Raw genomic sequence first — 17,444 nt, 5'->3', positions numbered from 1 at the left:
ACACATTTCCCATTTCCATTCTGAATTTTAATCTCTAAAAAAAATATTGTCTCGAGACCGAATGCAATGCAACTTCTGATATCATAATCAGACATTTTAAAATTATTTCAATGGACATAAATAACCCATTTAAAAAATATTCGGCCAATAACAACGCAACGCGCGGGAATGGGGGCATTATAAACTCAATCAAGATAAATTGTCTCCCGGCGAACTCGTTGACAATCATAAATAGCTTTAAGGAGAGACTGGTAACCGGGGCATTAGGCTTGGCAGGTCACAGTGCATATCCTGTGAAGGGAAACCCATTTTACACGCTATGGAACGATATATACTAAGATACCCTCGGGGCTGTGCGAGAGCTAGGGAGGATGAACAGCCCATAGGACAGGATCAGGAAACGATTATGGAACCGACAAGGACAACGAACCAGAACAACGGATGAAAATGTTTTTGTGGTAAAGTCTGTAAGAATTCTAGAGGTTTAAAGATCCATCAAAGCAGAATGAAATGTGTGCAACCCCATTCTGGCAATCATCGCACAGAGATATCTGGTCAGACGGCGGAAGAGACCATCCAGGAAGCAAACCACAGTGATGATAGCCTCCCTGTGACCACTAACATCTCTAAGACCATTTATAGTCATTTGGTCACAGGGAACTAGGCAGGCGGTCTTGCTGGAACTGACAGTCCCATGGGAAGAATAGAGGAAGCTTATGAAAGAAAGTTGCAAAATATCAGCAGCTAGTAGAGGATTGCGGCAAACAGCGGGGATGGAGGACGTGGTGTTTGGCAATAGAAGTCGGATGCAAGGGCTTTGCAGGACAGTCAATGTGGCGGGCACTAAGGACCTTGGGAGTGGTAGGAGCAGAGAGGAAGAAACTGTTACAGAAGTGTGTAGAGAAGCAGAAGTGGAATTAATCACAGTGGATTTGGAGGAAAAGAGACGAGGTGTGGAAAAGTGCAAAGTGATAGAACAATGAACAGTTATTGTGTAGATAATGGACAGATATAGATATTCTGAACAGCATTCAGTTACAGAAGAACAGCAATGACATCAGCTGAGACATCGGAGCCGTGTTCAAGGTTCAGATTGATCACCTGAGCCGGCGCACCTCTGGAGGTTGTTGTGGAATAGCGCCGAAACAGCTAAGGAAGGAAGACTCCACCTGATGATGGAATTGGATCAGCATTCCTTTGATGTTTACAAGGTAAAAAAATAAACAGTTGAAAAAAATATTAACAGTCAGTACAAATTTTACTACACCAGATAGTGATTTGGAATTCTACAAACAAAGCTTGAATACAACTATTAAAACAAAATTCAACTATAAATGTTAGAGACCTGATTAACTGACCAAAAAAGGACCTTGTTGAAGGCCGTACTTTAACCTATAATGGTTTAATTTTTAAATTGTTATTTGGATGGAGAGATGTCTCATTGGCACTCATACCACATCTTCCTATATCTATTATATGTATATCTGGAAAGGAATCAGAGCTTTGCACGAGGGAGACACATACTCCGTTATAAAAACAATAGACGGTTATGCATATAAGAAAGATATAAATTAATTTGATACAATCTTTTTAACCTTTACAAAGGTGACTGTTGACAGTGCATTGTGTGTAATATTTGATCTGAAACAAACAACACAAATTTAAATGTATCTGAGGCCACAACTAACTTATGTTTAGTCAAATAGTTCTCTCTCAGATTTAAACAATACCAGAGTTACAATAAAAACATCTCCTTTTAACTAACGTAAAAATATACATCGATATGAGTTCCGCAATAGGAGCAAGCAAGCTTACCATTGATTACTCGGGTCTCCGGTATAAAATATAAAAAAAATAAATTAAAAAAAATAGATATTGTAGAACATTTCCTTCTTTAACATCCCAATTCAAATGTGGGTGTTAAAAACACCAAAATGCACATGTACGTGGCCTAATGACATAGAACCACGAACACATTAAAGCATTTATTAAATATGTGCACCAATAGGCAATATGTAAGTTTTTATTCATTTAGTATTCTCTGCTTCTTTTAATGATCACAACTTTAGAATATTGATTTAGGGTATACGTTAGACAAACCTTTTCTTGATGCCATTGTTGTAATTGAAAAATTCTACTAAGTTATAGAATTTAAAATGGAAACGGAGAGACGAACAAACGATCAAAGATCAGAAAACAGACCAAAGCCACCAATGGGTTTTCAATCCTACAGCTAGCCTCTAACCTGGAATGTATACTAGTTCGGCGAAATAAACAGTGTATTAATGAGATTTTCTTCAGCAGAACGTCCACATGGCAAACCTATTGTCCTTATGCTTCTTATAGCAGTTAATGTAATATAGTTACTAACTGAACAATCCATAGCAGTTAAAGGCACTTGGCCTTATTCTATTAAATCACAATTGTAAATAGTGGTACACATAAATAGTGTACCCACAGATGGACAGACAGACGGACAGACACCCATGAATTACATGCTCGTAAATTATTTTTTCGGATAATTTTCTCGTATTCCGTGGAGGCTTAAAAAAAACGTTTGAAATATTGAAAGAAGTTAACATACACGTGTATCTTTCCTTCAACAAATCCAATTTAAATTTGAAATAATGAAAACATATTTTAATCAAATTCCGTTCAAATATACAATTCTAAAAATATTATTCTATGTTTTCTATTAAACTCATATTGCAAATCTTTTTTCAGAAAATGCAAATATACACAACGTTTCAACTTTACCACTACAAAGTGCACTCAACACTGTCCATAATCCGAAAGAGATGAAAACTCACGAACGCATTTTGATATTCTTAATTTTTATCGGAATATTTAAAATATTATTGGAGCAAATTCAAGTTACAGAACTTACTAAGTATTATATAGACAAGAAAGTACTCCCTGCATACCAAAGCATATTTGGCTCTAGGAAATCTTCGCCACTGTTAATACTATTTACTACATGGACTGCAACAAAAGACAAATATTTGTGTCATAACAATACAGTTAAGAACTGGAAATATTTGTCACCCTTTGTAACACCCGTTTTGTTTTCGGATGAGGAGTTGGTAAGGGACGAAGCTGAATCAAAAGGATGGAGAGTTCTGCCTGTAAGAAATTCTTCTATCGGCTTGCCGATTCTAAAATATATGTACATGGAAATTCAAAAATCTTTCTCATCTCCATTTATAGCTTATTCAAATTCAGACCTCCTTTTCACAGATTCAATAATTAAAACTTTAAATGTTATTTCGCAAAGTAATTTATCAAAAAATAATGAATTATTGCTGACTGGAAGAAGAACAAATGTTGTCAATGTGACATCAATTGAAGCATCGTCTGCTAAAAATATTCTGAAAGCCTCCAAAAGAGGAGAGCTATATGATGGGGATGCACTCGATTATTTCATAACAACGAGTGGGTATCCTTGGAAGGACGCACCTGATTTAGTTGTTGGACGACCTGGATTTGATAACTGGATTGTGGCAAATGCAAGATTGATGAATTTTTCAGTTATAGATACGACCGAAACAATTATTGCGGTTCATCAAACGACAGAAGCCGGAAATAAAGAAGCCCACCAACAACACAATGTATCATATAATATAGAGTTACAGAAAAAATTTAATGAACGACTCAGATATAATCTGGGTGTAACAAGTTGTATGAAATACAAAACTGTCTATTCTAAAAACGGTTTTGTAAAACTTGTGGAACAGGCTATCAATCAAAGCTGCTTTCCAATTCTATTGACCGACTCAATGATAGAAATGGCCAAGAAAATCAACAGATTGAGAAAAGAACAACAAGAACATAGTAGAAATAAGACACAAACTGTTAAGTAAAAAGAAATAGGTAAATCGAGGAGTTAGATATAGCTACAAAGAGAGATATATATTTAATACATATGTATTAAATGTCGCTGCTTCAAAATGGAGAAAATATTTTAATTATTCTCTTAATGTTATCGAATTTAAGACTATCGCATCCTTCTATTTTTTATTCGCAATAGTGGCCCTTTTTTATGTGTACAGCTATGTGGACTGTGAAAGTCATTGACTGATGAACCATGAAAATGAGGTTAAGGTCAGATGAAACCTGCCAGACAGATAAATACACCTAAATTCATTCCACCCAGCAACTATAGTTGACCTATTGCTTAAAGTGTCTAAGAAACAAACTAAATGAGGAAAATGAAGCCAACGTCAAATGCTACCAGCCAGACACGTTTCAATCATTGCGTACATCAAATATAGTTGAATATTGCTTTAATAGTTGTAAGAAAAAAAAGACCAAAACACAAAAAATTACATTTAGCAATGAACCACAAAAATGAGGTCAAGGTCAAACAAAACCTGCCAGACTTACGTGTACACCGTAATTATTTTTCCATACACCAAATATAGTTGAATTATTGCACAAGCGCAGCCTGATAGGACTGCAGAGGTTGAACCCTGGACAGCTGAGGCAAAGGACAGGCTATCAATCCAAGCTGCTTTCCAATTCTATTGACCGACTCAATGATAGAAATGGCCAAGAAAATCAACAGATTGAGAAAAGAACAACAAGAACATAGTAGAAATAAGACACAAACTGTTAAGTAAAAAGAAAAAGGTAAATCGAGGAGTTAGATATAGCTACAAAGAGAGATATATATTTAACTAGAGCACACCCGTGATACCGTGGGTCCGTGACTGATTTAAAGTATATAACTATGCGCAAGCCTTATTTTAGTATTAGTATTGTCATCTGATAAAGATCATGCCGATTATAAGATACAGTTTTCTCTGCTTTCAAATCTTTCTGTTTGAACCCGTCGAACTGGAACTTATCAATTATTGGTAATATTAATTATTTGGAAAACAAAAGGTCCTGGAATGGAGTATTTTTTAATCAACAGCATTGTCCTATATTAGTTATAAATAAAGTTGAATTCTTTGATTCGCTGTTATACGTCATGCCCGCTAAATTTATTTTTAGTATTCATATTGTTATCTTAGAAAGTCTGATTAAAATACTACAATAGGTAACAATTTGACAATTTAGTAGTGTCAACCCTGTGATAATGACCCGTGTATATAGCATATTAATTCTGAATACACCGTTTGGTGGTGCGCCTGTCAGATGCGGAACGTACAGATGAGGTAAGGTAACAGGTGAATATACTATTGGTATCGGTATCGGACTCGACCCGGAACTTCTTAATTATTGGCAATATTAATTACGTGGAAAACAAAAGGGCCTGGAGTGGTGTAATTTTTAATCTACACCTTTGTACTATATTAGTTATATATAAAGTTGAATTCTTTGATTCGTCGTTTTTACGTGATGACGGCTGACAAATTGGACCTCGTAATTTTAGTATTATAGATACATATGTATTAAATGTCGCTGCTTCAAAATGGAGAAAATATTTTAATTATTCTCTTAATGTTATCGAATTTAAGACTATCGCATCCTTCTATTTTTTATTCGCAATAGTGGCCCTTTTTTATGTGTACAGCTATGTGGACTGTGAAAGTCGTACTCCTACATGTGTCTCAATTTGAAGAAAGTTACCACAACCCCCTGATCAGTCACAACCATACTTTAGTAATACTTTTGATATATTCAACCTGCATCAAATGGACATATATAACCATAAATGACTGATGTCCAAAACAAGAAATTTCCTATACATCCATTTAAATGGAATAGCCCTTTGACCAAGGACTACAGTAGACCAACGTATGAAAAAAAGTCACATCAGTCGTTCAGACAAAACCAATTGAAATGACGTTCTAAAGGGATTGAACATTTATTTAACAAGCGTGATTTCAAAGAAACAAACTTAACTAGGAAAACTTAACATTGAACATTGAAACCGATGCCAAGGTCAGATAAACCATGCAAGACAGACACATGTGTACCTTATAATCAATCTGTGCATTACATAACATATAGTTGACACTTTGCTAACAGTATCTAAGAAACAAAGTTAACCATAAAACTTTGTCATTGACTGATGAACCATGAAAATAAGGTTAAGGTCAGATGAAACCTGCCAGACAGATAAATACACCTAAATTCATTCCACCCAGCAACTATAGTTGACCTATTGCTTAAAGTGTCTAAGAAACAAACTAAATGAGGAAAATGAAGCCAACGTCAAATGCTACCAGCCAGACACGTTTCAATCATTGCGTACATCAAATATAGTTGAATATTGCTTTGATAGTTGTAAGAAAAAAACGACCAAAACACAAAAAATTACATTTAGCAATGTACCACAAAAATGAGGTCAAGGTCAAACAAAACCTGCCAGACTTACGTGTACACCGTAATTATTTTTCCATACACCAAATATAGTTGAATTATTGCACAAGCGCAGCCTGATAGGACTGCAGAGGTTGACACACTATTCAAGGTTGATACTGTCTGAATTTGGATTGTTACAAATTTTGACATAATGTAGGTTTGTGACACAAAACAAAAGTGAAGATCTTACAAATCTATTGTGCAATTAAATTTCTTCTTGAAACTTTTAAAAAATTTGAAAATTGTAAAATTTTGAAGAAGAAAAAAATTGGAACCCCCTTCCCAAACTTTTTGAATCATCCCATGGAGCAATTACCCCAAAATTGAATCCTGCCTTTCCTTTGTAGCATGGAACATTGTAGTACAATTTCAGAGAGATCCATACACTTAAAACAAAAGTTATTATCTGGAAACTAGAAAATGCTTGTTTTTGGCCTGCATGAAATGGCAATAACCCCAAACTCAATTCCAGCCTCCCTTTTGTGATATGGAACATTGTGGTACAATGTCACGAGAGATCCATACACGTACACACAAGTAATTCTCCTGAAACTACAAAACTCCTGGTTTTTGGCACCATTTTGGTCCTTAATTCCTATACAGTTGGCACCATAACCCCTAAAATGAATCCAAACCTTCTACTTGTGATATTTAACATTGTGGTACAATTTCAGAGCCATTGAAATATTTATACACAACTTATTATCTTGAAATTAGAAAAATGCTTGTTTTAAGCAACTGACCATTTTTGTGGTGTTGACTTATTTGTAGATCTTACTTTGCTGAACATTATTGCTGTTTACAGTTTATCTCTATCTACAAAAGTATTCTATTTTTAGCCATGGTGGCCATCTTGGTTGGTTGGCTGGGTCACTTAACACTTTTTTAAACTATATACCCCAATGATGAATGTGGCCATGTTTGGTTAAATTTGGCTTAGTAGTTTCAGAGAAGAAGATTTTTGTAAAAGTTTATGGACAACGGATGACAGTTGAGCTAAAATCATGTTTAACCCCTCTACAATTTTGCGCCTGTCCCAAGTCAGGGGCTCTGGCCTTTGTTAATCTCGTATGATATTTAATTTTAGTTTCTTTTGTATAATTTGGAGTTAAGTATGACTTCCATTATCACTAAACTAGTATAAAATTGAGAATGGAAATGGGGAATGTGTCAAAGAGACAACAACCCGACCAAATAAAAAACAACAGCAGAAGGTCACCAACAGGTCTTCAATGTAGCGAGAAATTCCCGCACCCGGAGGCGTCTTTCAGCTGGCCCCTAAACAAATATATACTAGTTCAGTGATAATGAACGCCATACTAATTTCCAAATTGTACAAAAGAAACTAATATAAAAATAATACAAGACTAACAAAGGCCAGAGGCTCCTGACTTGGGACAGGCGCAAAAATGCGGCGGGGTTAAACATGTTTGTGAGATCTCAACCCTCCCCCTATACCTCTAACCAATGTAGAAAAATAAACGCATAACAATACTCACATTAAAATTCAGTTCAAGAGAACTATATTATACATATTTCTTTAGGGGCCAGCTGAAGGGACGCCACCGGGTGCAGGATTTTCACACTGCATTGAAGACCCATTGGTGGCCTTCGGCTGTTTTCTGCTCGATGGTCGTGTTGTTGTCTCTTTGGCACATTCCCCATTTCCATTCTCAATTTTAATATGTGTTCAATCTAACTGTGAAGTTTCAAGGTTCCAATTGTAAATTGTATAGGAAATTGTCTTTTGTAAGTTTCTATTAAAATTATGAGGTTCACAAGTCAGGAAAAACGGAACAAGAATGTGTCCAAAGTACATGGATGCCCCACTCAGACGATCATTTTGTATGTTCAGTGGACCTAAATTGGCGTCAAAACTCTAATGTGGTATAAATTTGAAAAGATCATAACATAGGGAAACTGTAACTTTGTTTGAGCTTTTGATTAGAGACTTTCCTTTTTGAATTTTCTTTGAATTTAGTAATTTTGTGAATCTACCTTTTTATTTTTTTTCAAGTTGATTGGACTTACAACTTCATCAAAAACTACCTTGACCACAATCTTTAATCTGAAGTTGGACTGACAGAACAATGAACAGACATACAGACTGAAAAACATATAAATGCCTCTAGGTGTGGCATAAAAATTCCTAAAACAATTCATTTATACAGTTGAGTACTAAGCATGTGCATATTTTGATAATGTTTGCAAACATTCTATGAAGTTTCAGTGATCTAATTGATTACACAAAGTAGATACACACTTTTCACTGTTGTCTCATACCATCACCATACAACTGGCTGGTTTGGGACTTTGCCTATTCTAATCAAAATTAGGGAAAGTCCAGATATCTTTTAATTATTTATTTTTTTACCAATTGTATGAACATTTATTTACATCAACAAGTTTTTACAGAAGTATTCATCAAACATGTCTATCTATAAATGGTTATGGTAAGTGTAGTTTGATAGTATGAATAATCTTTTGTCTTTTCTCCATTTTCAAAATGGCATATTGTTTATTGTTTCCAAATGATCTTTATGATTATTTTACATTTCCATCTTTGGTTGCTGTATTGGGTGAATGCCAAATCTCTTCTTGATTGTGTTTCTATGTCTTGAATATTTATCATCGGGTGAAAATCTTGCTGGATGTGCGGACAATGTAGGTCTGCCTTCTGGATCTATTTTCTGAAATAAAACATGAAATACAATTAAAAGAGACTTGTAACTTTAAATTTAAAAAGGATTATGATGTATAAGTCTCCAGTCGATGCTTCAGTGATTCCCTATTTAATCAACCAAATTTTTCCCACAAAAGGGGGCAGGGCCCAGCCCCCCCTGGATCCGCCTATGGGTTTATAAAGATAGTAACCCCTATTGACAGTAAAACGTTGTCTGACGCACTAAACAAGCCACTGTGGTTGATATTCTTCAAAAAAAAAAATTCATAATTCTATAAATTAGATTTGATAGTAACAAAGTGATTTCTTTACCTGGGTAACATGTAAATGTCCTCAATTTTAATAGAAAAATTATCAAAAATTATTTTGATGTACACAAAGTTCTGCACAATGCAAATTTTTCAGTGTGTATAATTACAGTATAATTGTATATTACCATTGTTATCACTATTTTCTCTATTTGATATATCATACGTATGTTTCATTGTAATTATCCTTGTGAGCGCTTTGCATATAAATAAAGTATCTGTATAAGTGTGCAGTTACAACAGTAAATTGTATTTGTTCTGTACAACTAGAAAAATGTAATCATTTACCAAGTCAGGAATATGACAGTTCTTGTCCATTCGTTTTTGATGCGTTTTGATTTTTGATTTTGCCATGTGATTATGGACTTTCCAAATTGATTTTCCTCTGAGTTCAGTATTTTTGTGATTTTACTTTTTACCATTCATTGTATATAAAATGTTTAAATTTTAATTGATACGATTGACTTATTAATTAATTACCTTTAAAGTGTACACACGTTCCCCGCTTTCATTTTCATAGTACATTAAAAACATCGTGAAATTCTTCAGTTAAACTCAAACACGTGGAGAGACAAGTTTTGTTGTGTAAAGAGAGCTTTGAACTGAACTAGAATAACAGTACATTCAAACGCATATCCGACCATATTATGAAAACATAGGTGCGTTCGAAATAACAACTCTAACCAAGAACTCGAACGATCTACAGTTTGTATTGGTTCTCATTCGTCATAACTCGGCAAATTCCGTACCTTCATGAGTGAATGACCCGAGGATTGCCTATAATAAGTTCAGACGGACATGTTTAGGGAGCGATGATTTGAACTTCAAAAGGCTGGAGAGTAATGGTTTTTTTTCTTTAAAATATTCCAATTCCCAAATTGACAAAGAAGGAAAAAATTCTGTTTTAGCTAAGGACAAAATAAACCTAATCAATTGAATCCCTTACCATAAGTTTACAATAAATGTAAGCCCTAGGATATATTTTCCTAGAAAAAATAAATGGAATGAATAGCTAGTAAAACGTATGGTACATCTTTTCACAAAAAAAAATGAGTTTCTATCAAACCTAGAACAAATCATAAAAAAAAATAAAAAAATATTTGAATAATTAAAAATCTGATTTAAAATCTGATCTGAAAAAAAAATCCTTTAAAAATGCTCATGACATTCCTTAAACACTTTTAAAAGAGTCAACTCATAAAGAAATATATAAGTCATATAAGCACTTGAAATTTTGTACAATGTTGGATTTCTATGATTTATTTTTTACATTTTCAGTGGTTATTTAGAATAATCATCAACTTCAAATTATTTCTTTGTTCTAATAATCATTGCAGATTCAGAGAGGGTGTAAAATATGACAGAAATATGCATCTGTTTTATAAACATTTATAGTGGTTTTGAAAATGATATACGTAGCCAAGAGTACCCTCCGTGAAATTAACTAACACACTTTATGAACTAAGACAATCTTTTTAACTCTACTTTTTGTTTAATTGGCTAAAAGAGGGATAACAGATACCAAAGGGACAGTCAAACTCATAAATCTAAAATAAACTGACAACGCCATGGCTAAAAATTCAAAAGACAAACAGACAAACAATATTACACATGACAAAAAATAGAAAACTAAGGAATAGACAACAAGAAACCTCACCAAAAACTATCTCAGGTGCTCCGGAAGGGTAGGCAGATCCTGCTCCACATGTGGCACCCGTCGTGTTGCTTATGTGATAACAAAGCCGGTAAAAATAGTCTAATTCGGTATGTCACATTCATGAAAAGGAAGGGGATTGTAGGAACATATCCGATATCATTTGTGAAACGGTTATTCCATAATGGTCAACGAATTCGAACTCGTGATGACATCCGTAAAATTTACGAAGGCAGAGGCGGATTTAGGGGGGGGGGGGGGGGGGCGTTCCCCCTTTTTGGGAAAAAATTTGGTTGCTTATATAGGAAATCACTGAAGCGTGACTATAACGGCCCCCTCTTAGGCAGTCAGTGGGCCTAACTTATGAAAATTTCTAGATCTGCCAGTGGAAGGGATAATTTCAACTTCACCATTTGGAACATTTGGTTTAATAGCTTCCTTGTGAGCATCAACACCTCTATCAAGAAAATCATGATAGGAAATGCATGCACGGGAATATCGTATCAATTGGGAGATATGTACCCCGTATACAGGTGCAGTTGGAATGTTGCTACTTAGAAATGGAAAGTTCACAATTTGAAAGCTGAAATCATCTCTTTTGTCGTAAAGTTTTGTTTTCAACCGACCCTCGTTGTCAATTTCTAGATGTAAGTCAAGATATGAAGCCGACTTAACTGTATCTATAGTATTCTTTATCTCTAATTCGATGAGATAGATGCGTTCCACATAGTCACCAAATCATCAGTTTGAATTATTTAGTGAAAGAACATCATCTATATAGCGGGAAGTAAAGTTTAAGGATATTGCTAACTTCATATCTTTTTTCTTAAGAAGTTCCTGTATGAAGTCAGCCTCATAATAATAGAGAAACAAGTCGGCAAGTACAGGGGCACAGTTTGTTCCCATTGGAATGCCTACAGTCTTTTTTTAGTATTTACTCGAGCCAAATAGAACTTTGCGAGGTAGATTTTCAAATTGTTGTAAAAAGAAAGACATTCTAGCAAACAGTGGGATTCGTCTTCAAAATTACAAAGATTTCAAAATTATCAAAATATCTATAGTTTTGATTTTTTCCACAAGGCAATCATGTTAGGAGACCAACTACAGGTACGTTTATCAGTGCTAATATTTTCGAAAACGTTTTTTTGAATGTTCAATTATTCAATGTTCAAATTGGTTTATTTTGATTATACCAAAGTTGGGTTGTATTTACTATGGGACACACAAAAATACTGAAAAGAAGCATATATACTTCGCTGTTAATTTCTGTGTAATTTGATCTCAAGATTGCGGAGGATATAAATCATGTTTCATTGGAAATCATACTACATCTTTTTCATATTTACTGTTTCATAGATAATGAAAGGACTGGACACGCATTTGTTAATTTGATCTCTTGCGGAGAGTTAATAATGTTTCATAGGAAATCATACTACATCTTTTTTATATTTACTGTTTAATAGATAATGAAAGGACTGGACACACATTTGAAGTTTTTTCCTGTCAGGCCATATAAAAATTAGTTGAAGTTTCATTTCTACCATAAAATGGGGGAATAATATAAGAACGGTGCAATATGGCCAATAGCATTTGATCGCAAAAATGTCAGACTTCGTAGGTCCATATCGTTTGCTGTCAACGTTTTTTTTTTATCGGATACTTTATTTTTTACTATCAATGCTGAACCACAACGTATTTATGGGATATTTTGGTTGTCTCACAGTGCTGGATAACGTAAAATGGGTTCAAAAGCAAATGCCATGGACCTATACAAAGTCTTTATTATACTTCTAACAACAATCCTACCAAGCATGAGGCTCGCTGTCAAACGTGTGTTCACAAGTAGACATTGTAGTTCAATAGTCTAAATACATGTATGCCGGTTCAAAGCCACATAACTTTCATTTACCAAATTTCAAAAAAAAAATTACCCTGAAAATGTGAAATATTAGATTTAAAATGCTTTCCAAACAAAGTAAATAAAATATTCAACCGTTTTTTAATAAAAAGTTGCAACAGACGGACGAAAACCTTAATCAGCTTATAGAGCTCTCTATTTACCACTAGCATGGAGAGGGTATACTGAAATAAACCAATAGCACTCAAATAATTCTGTAACTGATGAGAAAAAAGTTGTTTGCTGAGGAATACATACCAAAAATATCAACACTCTAGTTTGAAAAAAAATAAGCACGCTTTTTACTAAAGCTAAAAAAAAATTGTATATCCAAATTAGAAAAAAGTATAAAAATGAACAATTAACAATGCATGCACTCTATAATGTGTATCAAAATTTCGTGTGTTTTTGTCTTAACGTCATCTAATTAACTTTCATGATGACCTTCGAAGACAACTAATATGACCCGATATAAACATAAATATAGATATAAACAGATAGCGACCACGTGCAACTGGCTTTTTTTTTTTAGTTCTATTTAATTTTATATTGTTAATTAAAAAGTATGGTTATCATCGTTTTAATCTGTATGGGATTTGTTTTTGTGTGGGTCGAATCAGTAAACCAAATGTGTATTCAATGTTTCACTTTCAACTTTCAATGTTGACATTCAATAGCTGATAACGTGCGTTGTCAACGTTTATTTGTTCCGCCTAATAGAAGTTCCAATGTTGGAATAAATATTCTATACCATTTATTCCGTTAGGAACATAAACTGTAATATTTATTCCTGTGGAAATAATATTTTAGAATATTTTTTTCCTTTGGGAACTTATATTATGAAGGAATTTCTATTCCGTGACAGCATAACCCATCTCCAGCTAAGGGGTTAAATTGAATATGTCATGAATATTGATTCAATTGGGTCGAATTATGTACTTGCAAGTGATGAATTCACCAACGATGTTTCACAACTCATTTTGGCAAAATTGACCCAAACTGTTCGCTAAAAATCTAATTATCATTTCGTTATTTCACTTTAATAACTCATTGACATTTTTTTTCAAGTTATATATCTCGTAGCTTATGCCCTTACATTGGTCTCGTGATTTGTTTTTGTTCAAACCATACTGAACTATATACATAACAGACTTATTTGTTATAATGTATTGTTTTGATTGTATTGTAAATTCCATTGGACATTTTGTCACATTTCCCGTTTCCATTCCGACTCAATTCCCTCAGCTTGACCAAAGAGTGTTCAGACTAAGAATATACATTTCAGATAGTTCGGTTTGAAGATTGACATGTTTTCCTTCTATGAATGCTAGTACACTGGAGTACCTTAATTTTTTTCTAAAGGGGTAATTTTCTTATTAAAGCATTTAACATATCTTTCATAATTTGCAGCTTTCTAACACGTTTAATGAAGACAACCTGATTTTTTTAATGTAAATTTACAATGTAAGTAAATATTTTTAGACTACTGTTAGTAATGTTCGAGGTGTTTATTCAAACGCACCTTTATATATACTAAAATTTAATTTGAGTTTTGGAATCTATACATGTATTAAATGTTAGCAATGACTACAGGTAGATAATATTTATATGATCCGATATCGGCTAATGCATGTTATTGCTTTAAATATTTACATTTGTAAATGCTGAAAAATGCTACCTTTTGATTGTTTCAAATTTTCATAAATTATTCTACCGAATATTTAATTGTTCTAGAATTTGACCCACCACTCTTAAAAATTATGATCTTTAAAAAAAAGAAACACTGTAAGATGCACTGGCTGGTTTTCAATCGCCAAGTGCTTTTCTCTCCCTCTCCTCAAACTTATACATGGCATATCTGACCCGGCTGACACACTGTCTTTATTTTTAAGTTAATCATGTTAATATAAAGTCTATGATAGGAAATTGTTAGGGTCGGGTATTGCAACTTTAGCCGGAAATTAAATATCTTTACAATTAAAGTTTCCCACCTCCATTTTCACCAATTTCTTTGATACCAACTACCGTTCGCCAATTTTATTAAACAGTCAGTTGTCCATGCAGCCTCACTGCCTTATTTTCAGAAACAACAGAAAATAATATAGTGAAAAATAAAAGTTATTTACTGAGAACATGGCTTGACTAATTTAACAGATGCGTTAAATACGCCCATTAGTACTTATTGTCGTATCTGTCACAATCAGCTGTATTTTTATAGAATTTCCCAATACTATTAGGCCTATTCAATTTATCGCAATTCTTCTTCCTCCAGGAATGGCTCATCAGATGAGTGTCACTACTCAAGGCTCACTAGTACTTACTTGTCATACAGCTAAACATTTAAAATGTATAACAGTCGATCTTCTGCTCTAAATACTTTGCACTAAACAGAGTCGGAGAAGCAGCAAATATTGACCTAAAGACTCAAAAAAAAAGGGGGGGGGGGGTAAAGGCAAAATAAGCCGTGAAATGTCGCAAATATAAATGTATCATTTCAGAAAAGTTCTTATATTTTGCTTATGGAAGCAACTTACTGAAACAACGTCTTCAACTTAAGAATCCTACTGCAGTTTACAAAACAACAGCTAAGTTAATGGTAAGATAGTCTTTACATTGAATTTCTATGATTCAAATATGTATTAATTTTTAAGGAGACTTAGAATAATATGCAAATATGTGACATAAAATATAATGACCGCTTTACTATTATACAGTTATCACTAGCCGTTTAATTTTTTTTAAAACATTATTGTCATGATAGGTATTTACATATAGTGGTACCTTGACCAAAAACTTAAATCTGAAGCGGAACATACGGACGAACGGACATACGACTGGACGCCCGACCAAAAAACATAATGCCCATAGGTGGTGAATTAATAAACAAAACATATTAGACCGTTGGTTTTCCCGTTTGAATGGTTTTACACTAGTAATTTTGGGGCCCTTTATAGCTTGTTGTTCGGTGTGAGCCAAGGCTCCCAGTTGAAGGCCGTACTTTAACCTATAATGGTTTACTTTTTAAATTGTTATTTGGATGGAGAGTTGTCTCATTGGCACTCACACCACATCTTCCTATATCTATAAACATTAATTAAGAGTAAGATTTAGTTTCGTTGTATTTTACTCCTGTATACATATAATTTTATATTTAGGATTTTAGATTATCATTCTTTATTACGATAAATCCGAAAACATCAAGATGGAATGGTGCCGCAGCAACAATAGCACCTGCTAAAGGAAGTTCTGTATGGGGAACAGTTTGGGAACTTGGTGTTGAGGACATACCTTCTTTAGACAGGTATCAAAGTATATGTATAAGAAAGAAGAAAGTATCTGAGCAATCTAATTAAAAACCTATCTCTCATCGCTCCCACGCGACATAGATCAGAAAACGGGAGCGAAAATAATAAAGCTAAGACGTCTTCGGGGAATTTTATTTATTTATTAGTTGTTATTTGTTATAGCTATCAGTAACTTCGAGTCCTCTTACTTATGTGCTTCGTACCGATCTTTTGAGCAAAGACAGTTGCTTACTTTCACTTCACTAGTACTTTGGTGGATATAAATCATTTTTGTAAATGTCTCACTGGCAATCCGGCATACCACATTTCATTATTTTTGAAAATGGCTGGATCCACCCTTACTCTTTTATGGTAAATAAATGAAATTTAAGAAGGTACATTTAAGTTACAAATCATTGCATTTATATATTTATTGAAAATAGAAATTTATTGTTACTTTGAACCTGTGTGTTGTGTGTTGTTTCAGGCAAGAAGGTATTTACAAAGCTTTAAATGTTGATGTGATATCCGAAGACCGAAGTCCTCTTACTTGTAGAACTTATCTATTGGAACCAACCACTGTCCCTAGTGACTGGGATATGAGGCCATCTCCACAATATATGGATATTATAATAAGAGGTGCTATTCAGAGTAATTTACCAGAGGAATATATCAGTCAACTTAAAAACATAGAACACAATAATTATGCTGGGTCAGTGAAAGTTTATGATGAAGTGTTAAAACTGTTGAACACTAGTTCCTGATATTTAAAGAGTTTTTGCTTTGTTTTAGACAATCGTTTTGGTCAGCATTTTTGTTATTTTACAATGATGTGAATTAGTCAGAATTTTTTTTTAAAAGCATTATTATTCATTTTATTGCAATCTCTATAATTACATTGCTTTGATGTGTATACATTTATTTATATAAAAAGAACGTAAAGTTACTGACGAACTATTGAAATATGAAAATTTAATGTTTCATATAATTTATCAGAAAGTTGTCCTGACCATGCATGCAATATTTCACCACAACATCTGCTACAACCCACAGGTTAATTACGATCCAGCTCCATCAGCCCTCAGAGGTAGTCTAAGATTACTCTGACATCCAACGGCTATTGTGCCAGACAAGCTGCGAGATTACTGTGAGTCCTACGGCTGTTTTGTCAGACAAGCTGCGAGATTTCTCTGACGTCCAACGACTTTTTTGCCATGTGTCTTGTAAATTAGCCGTTGGAAGTCAGAATAATCTCGGATTCGCAGTTTGTCTGGCAAAGCAAAAAGCTCATCGAAAATAACAGATT

General features: G+C 33.9%; 2 protein-coding genes and 1 long non-coding RNA gene across 3 annotated transcripts; 2 read left to right on the top strand and 1 right to left on the bottom strand.

Moving 5' to 3' along the window:
• Window positions 1-2,730: 2,730 nt before the first annotated feature.
• On the top strand, window positions 2,731-3,909 carry LOC134723385 (uncharacterized). Its single transcript, XM_063586999.1, has one exon. The coding sequence runs from the start codon at window positions 2,799-2,801 to the stop codon at window positions 3,858-3,860; it is 1,062 nt and encodes a 353-aa protein (XP_063443069.1). The 5' UTR covers window positions 2,731-2,798; the 3' UTR covers window positions 3,861-3,909.
• A 4,740-nt stretch (window positions 3,910-8,649) lies between these two features.
• On the bottom strand, window positions 8,650-10,019 carry LOC134723384 (uncharacterized). The gene is made up of 2 exons (XR_010108049.1): window positions 9,784-10,019; window positions 8,650-9,002 (listed from the first exon to the last, which is right to left on the bottom strand). It is a non-coding gene; the product is annotated as an uncharacterized LOC134723384 (long non-coding RNA).
• A 4,350-nt stretch (window positions 10,020-14,369) lies between these two features.
• On the top strand, window positions 14,370-16,967 carry LOC134723383 (gamma-glutamylcyclotransferase-like). Its single transcript, XM_063586998.1, has 4 exons — window positions 14,370-14,447; window positions 15,353-15,450; window positions 16,010-16,155; window positions 16,626-16,967. The coding sequence occupies exons 1-4, from the start codon at window positions 14,429-14,431 to the stop codon at window positions 16,900-16,902; spliced, it is 540 nt and encodes a 179-aa protein (XP_063443068.1). The 5' UTR covers window positions 14,370-14,428; the 3' UTR covers window positions 16,903-16,967.
• Window positions 16,968-17,444: the final 477 nt, after the last annotated feature.

Source organism: Mytilus trossulus, chromosome 6, assembly GCF_036588685.1.
Source record: "Mytilus trossulus isolate FHL-02 chromosome 6, PNRI_Mtr1.1.1.hap1, whole genome shotgun sequence".
In the NCBI taxonomy this organism is placed as follows: Eukaryota; Metazoa; Mollusca; class Bivalvia; order Mytilida; family Mytilidae; genus Mytilus; species Mytilus trossulus.
The sequence above is the reverse complement of the archived record's forward strand: the minus strand, read 5'-3'. Positions and strand labels throughout refer to the sequence as shown.

Coding starts and splice junctions, on each gene's coding strand:
- LOC134723383 (XM_063586998.1), top strand. Junction 15,451..16,009: donor AAACAACAGCTAAGTTAATG/GTAAGATAGTCT, acceptor TTTTATATTTAG/GATTTTAGATTATCATTCTT. Junction 16,156..16,625: donor GACATACCTTCTTTAGACAG/GTATCAAAGTAT, acceptor GTGTTGTTTCAG/GCAAGAAGGTATTTACAAAG.
- LOC134723385 (XM_063586999.1), top strand. CDS start 2,799: ATGAAAACTCACGAACGCATTTTGATATTCTTAATTTTTATCGGAATA.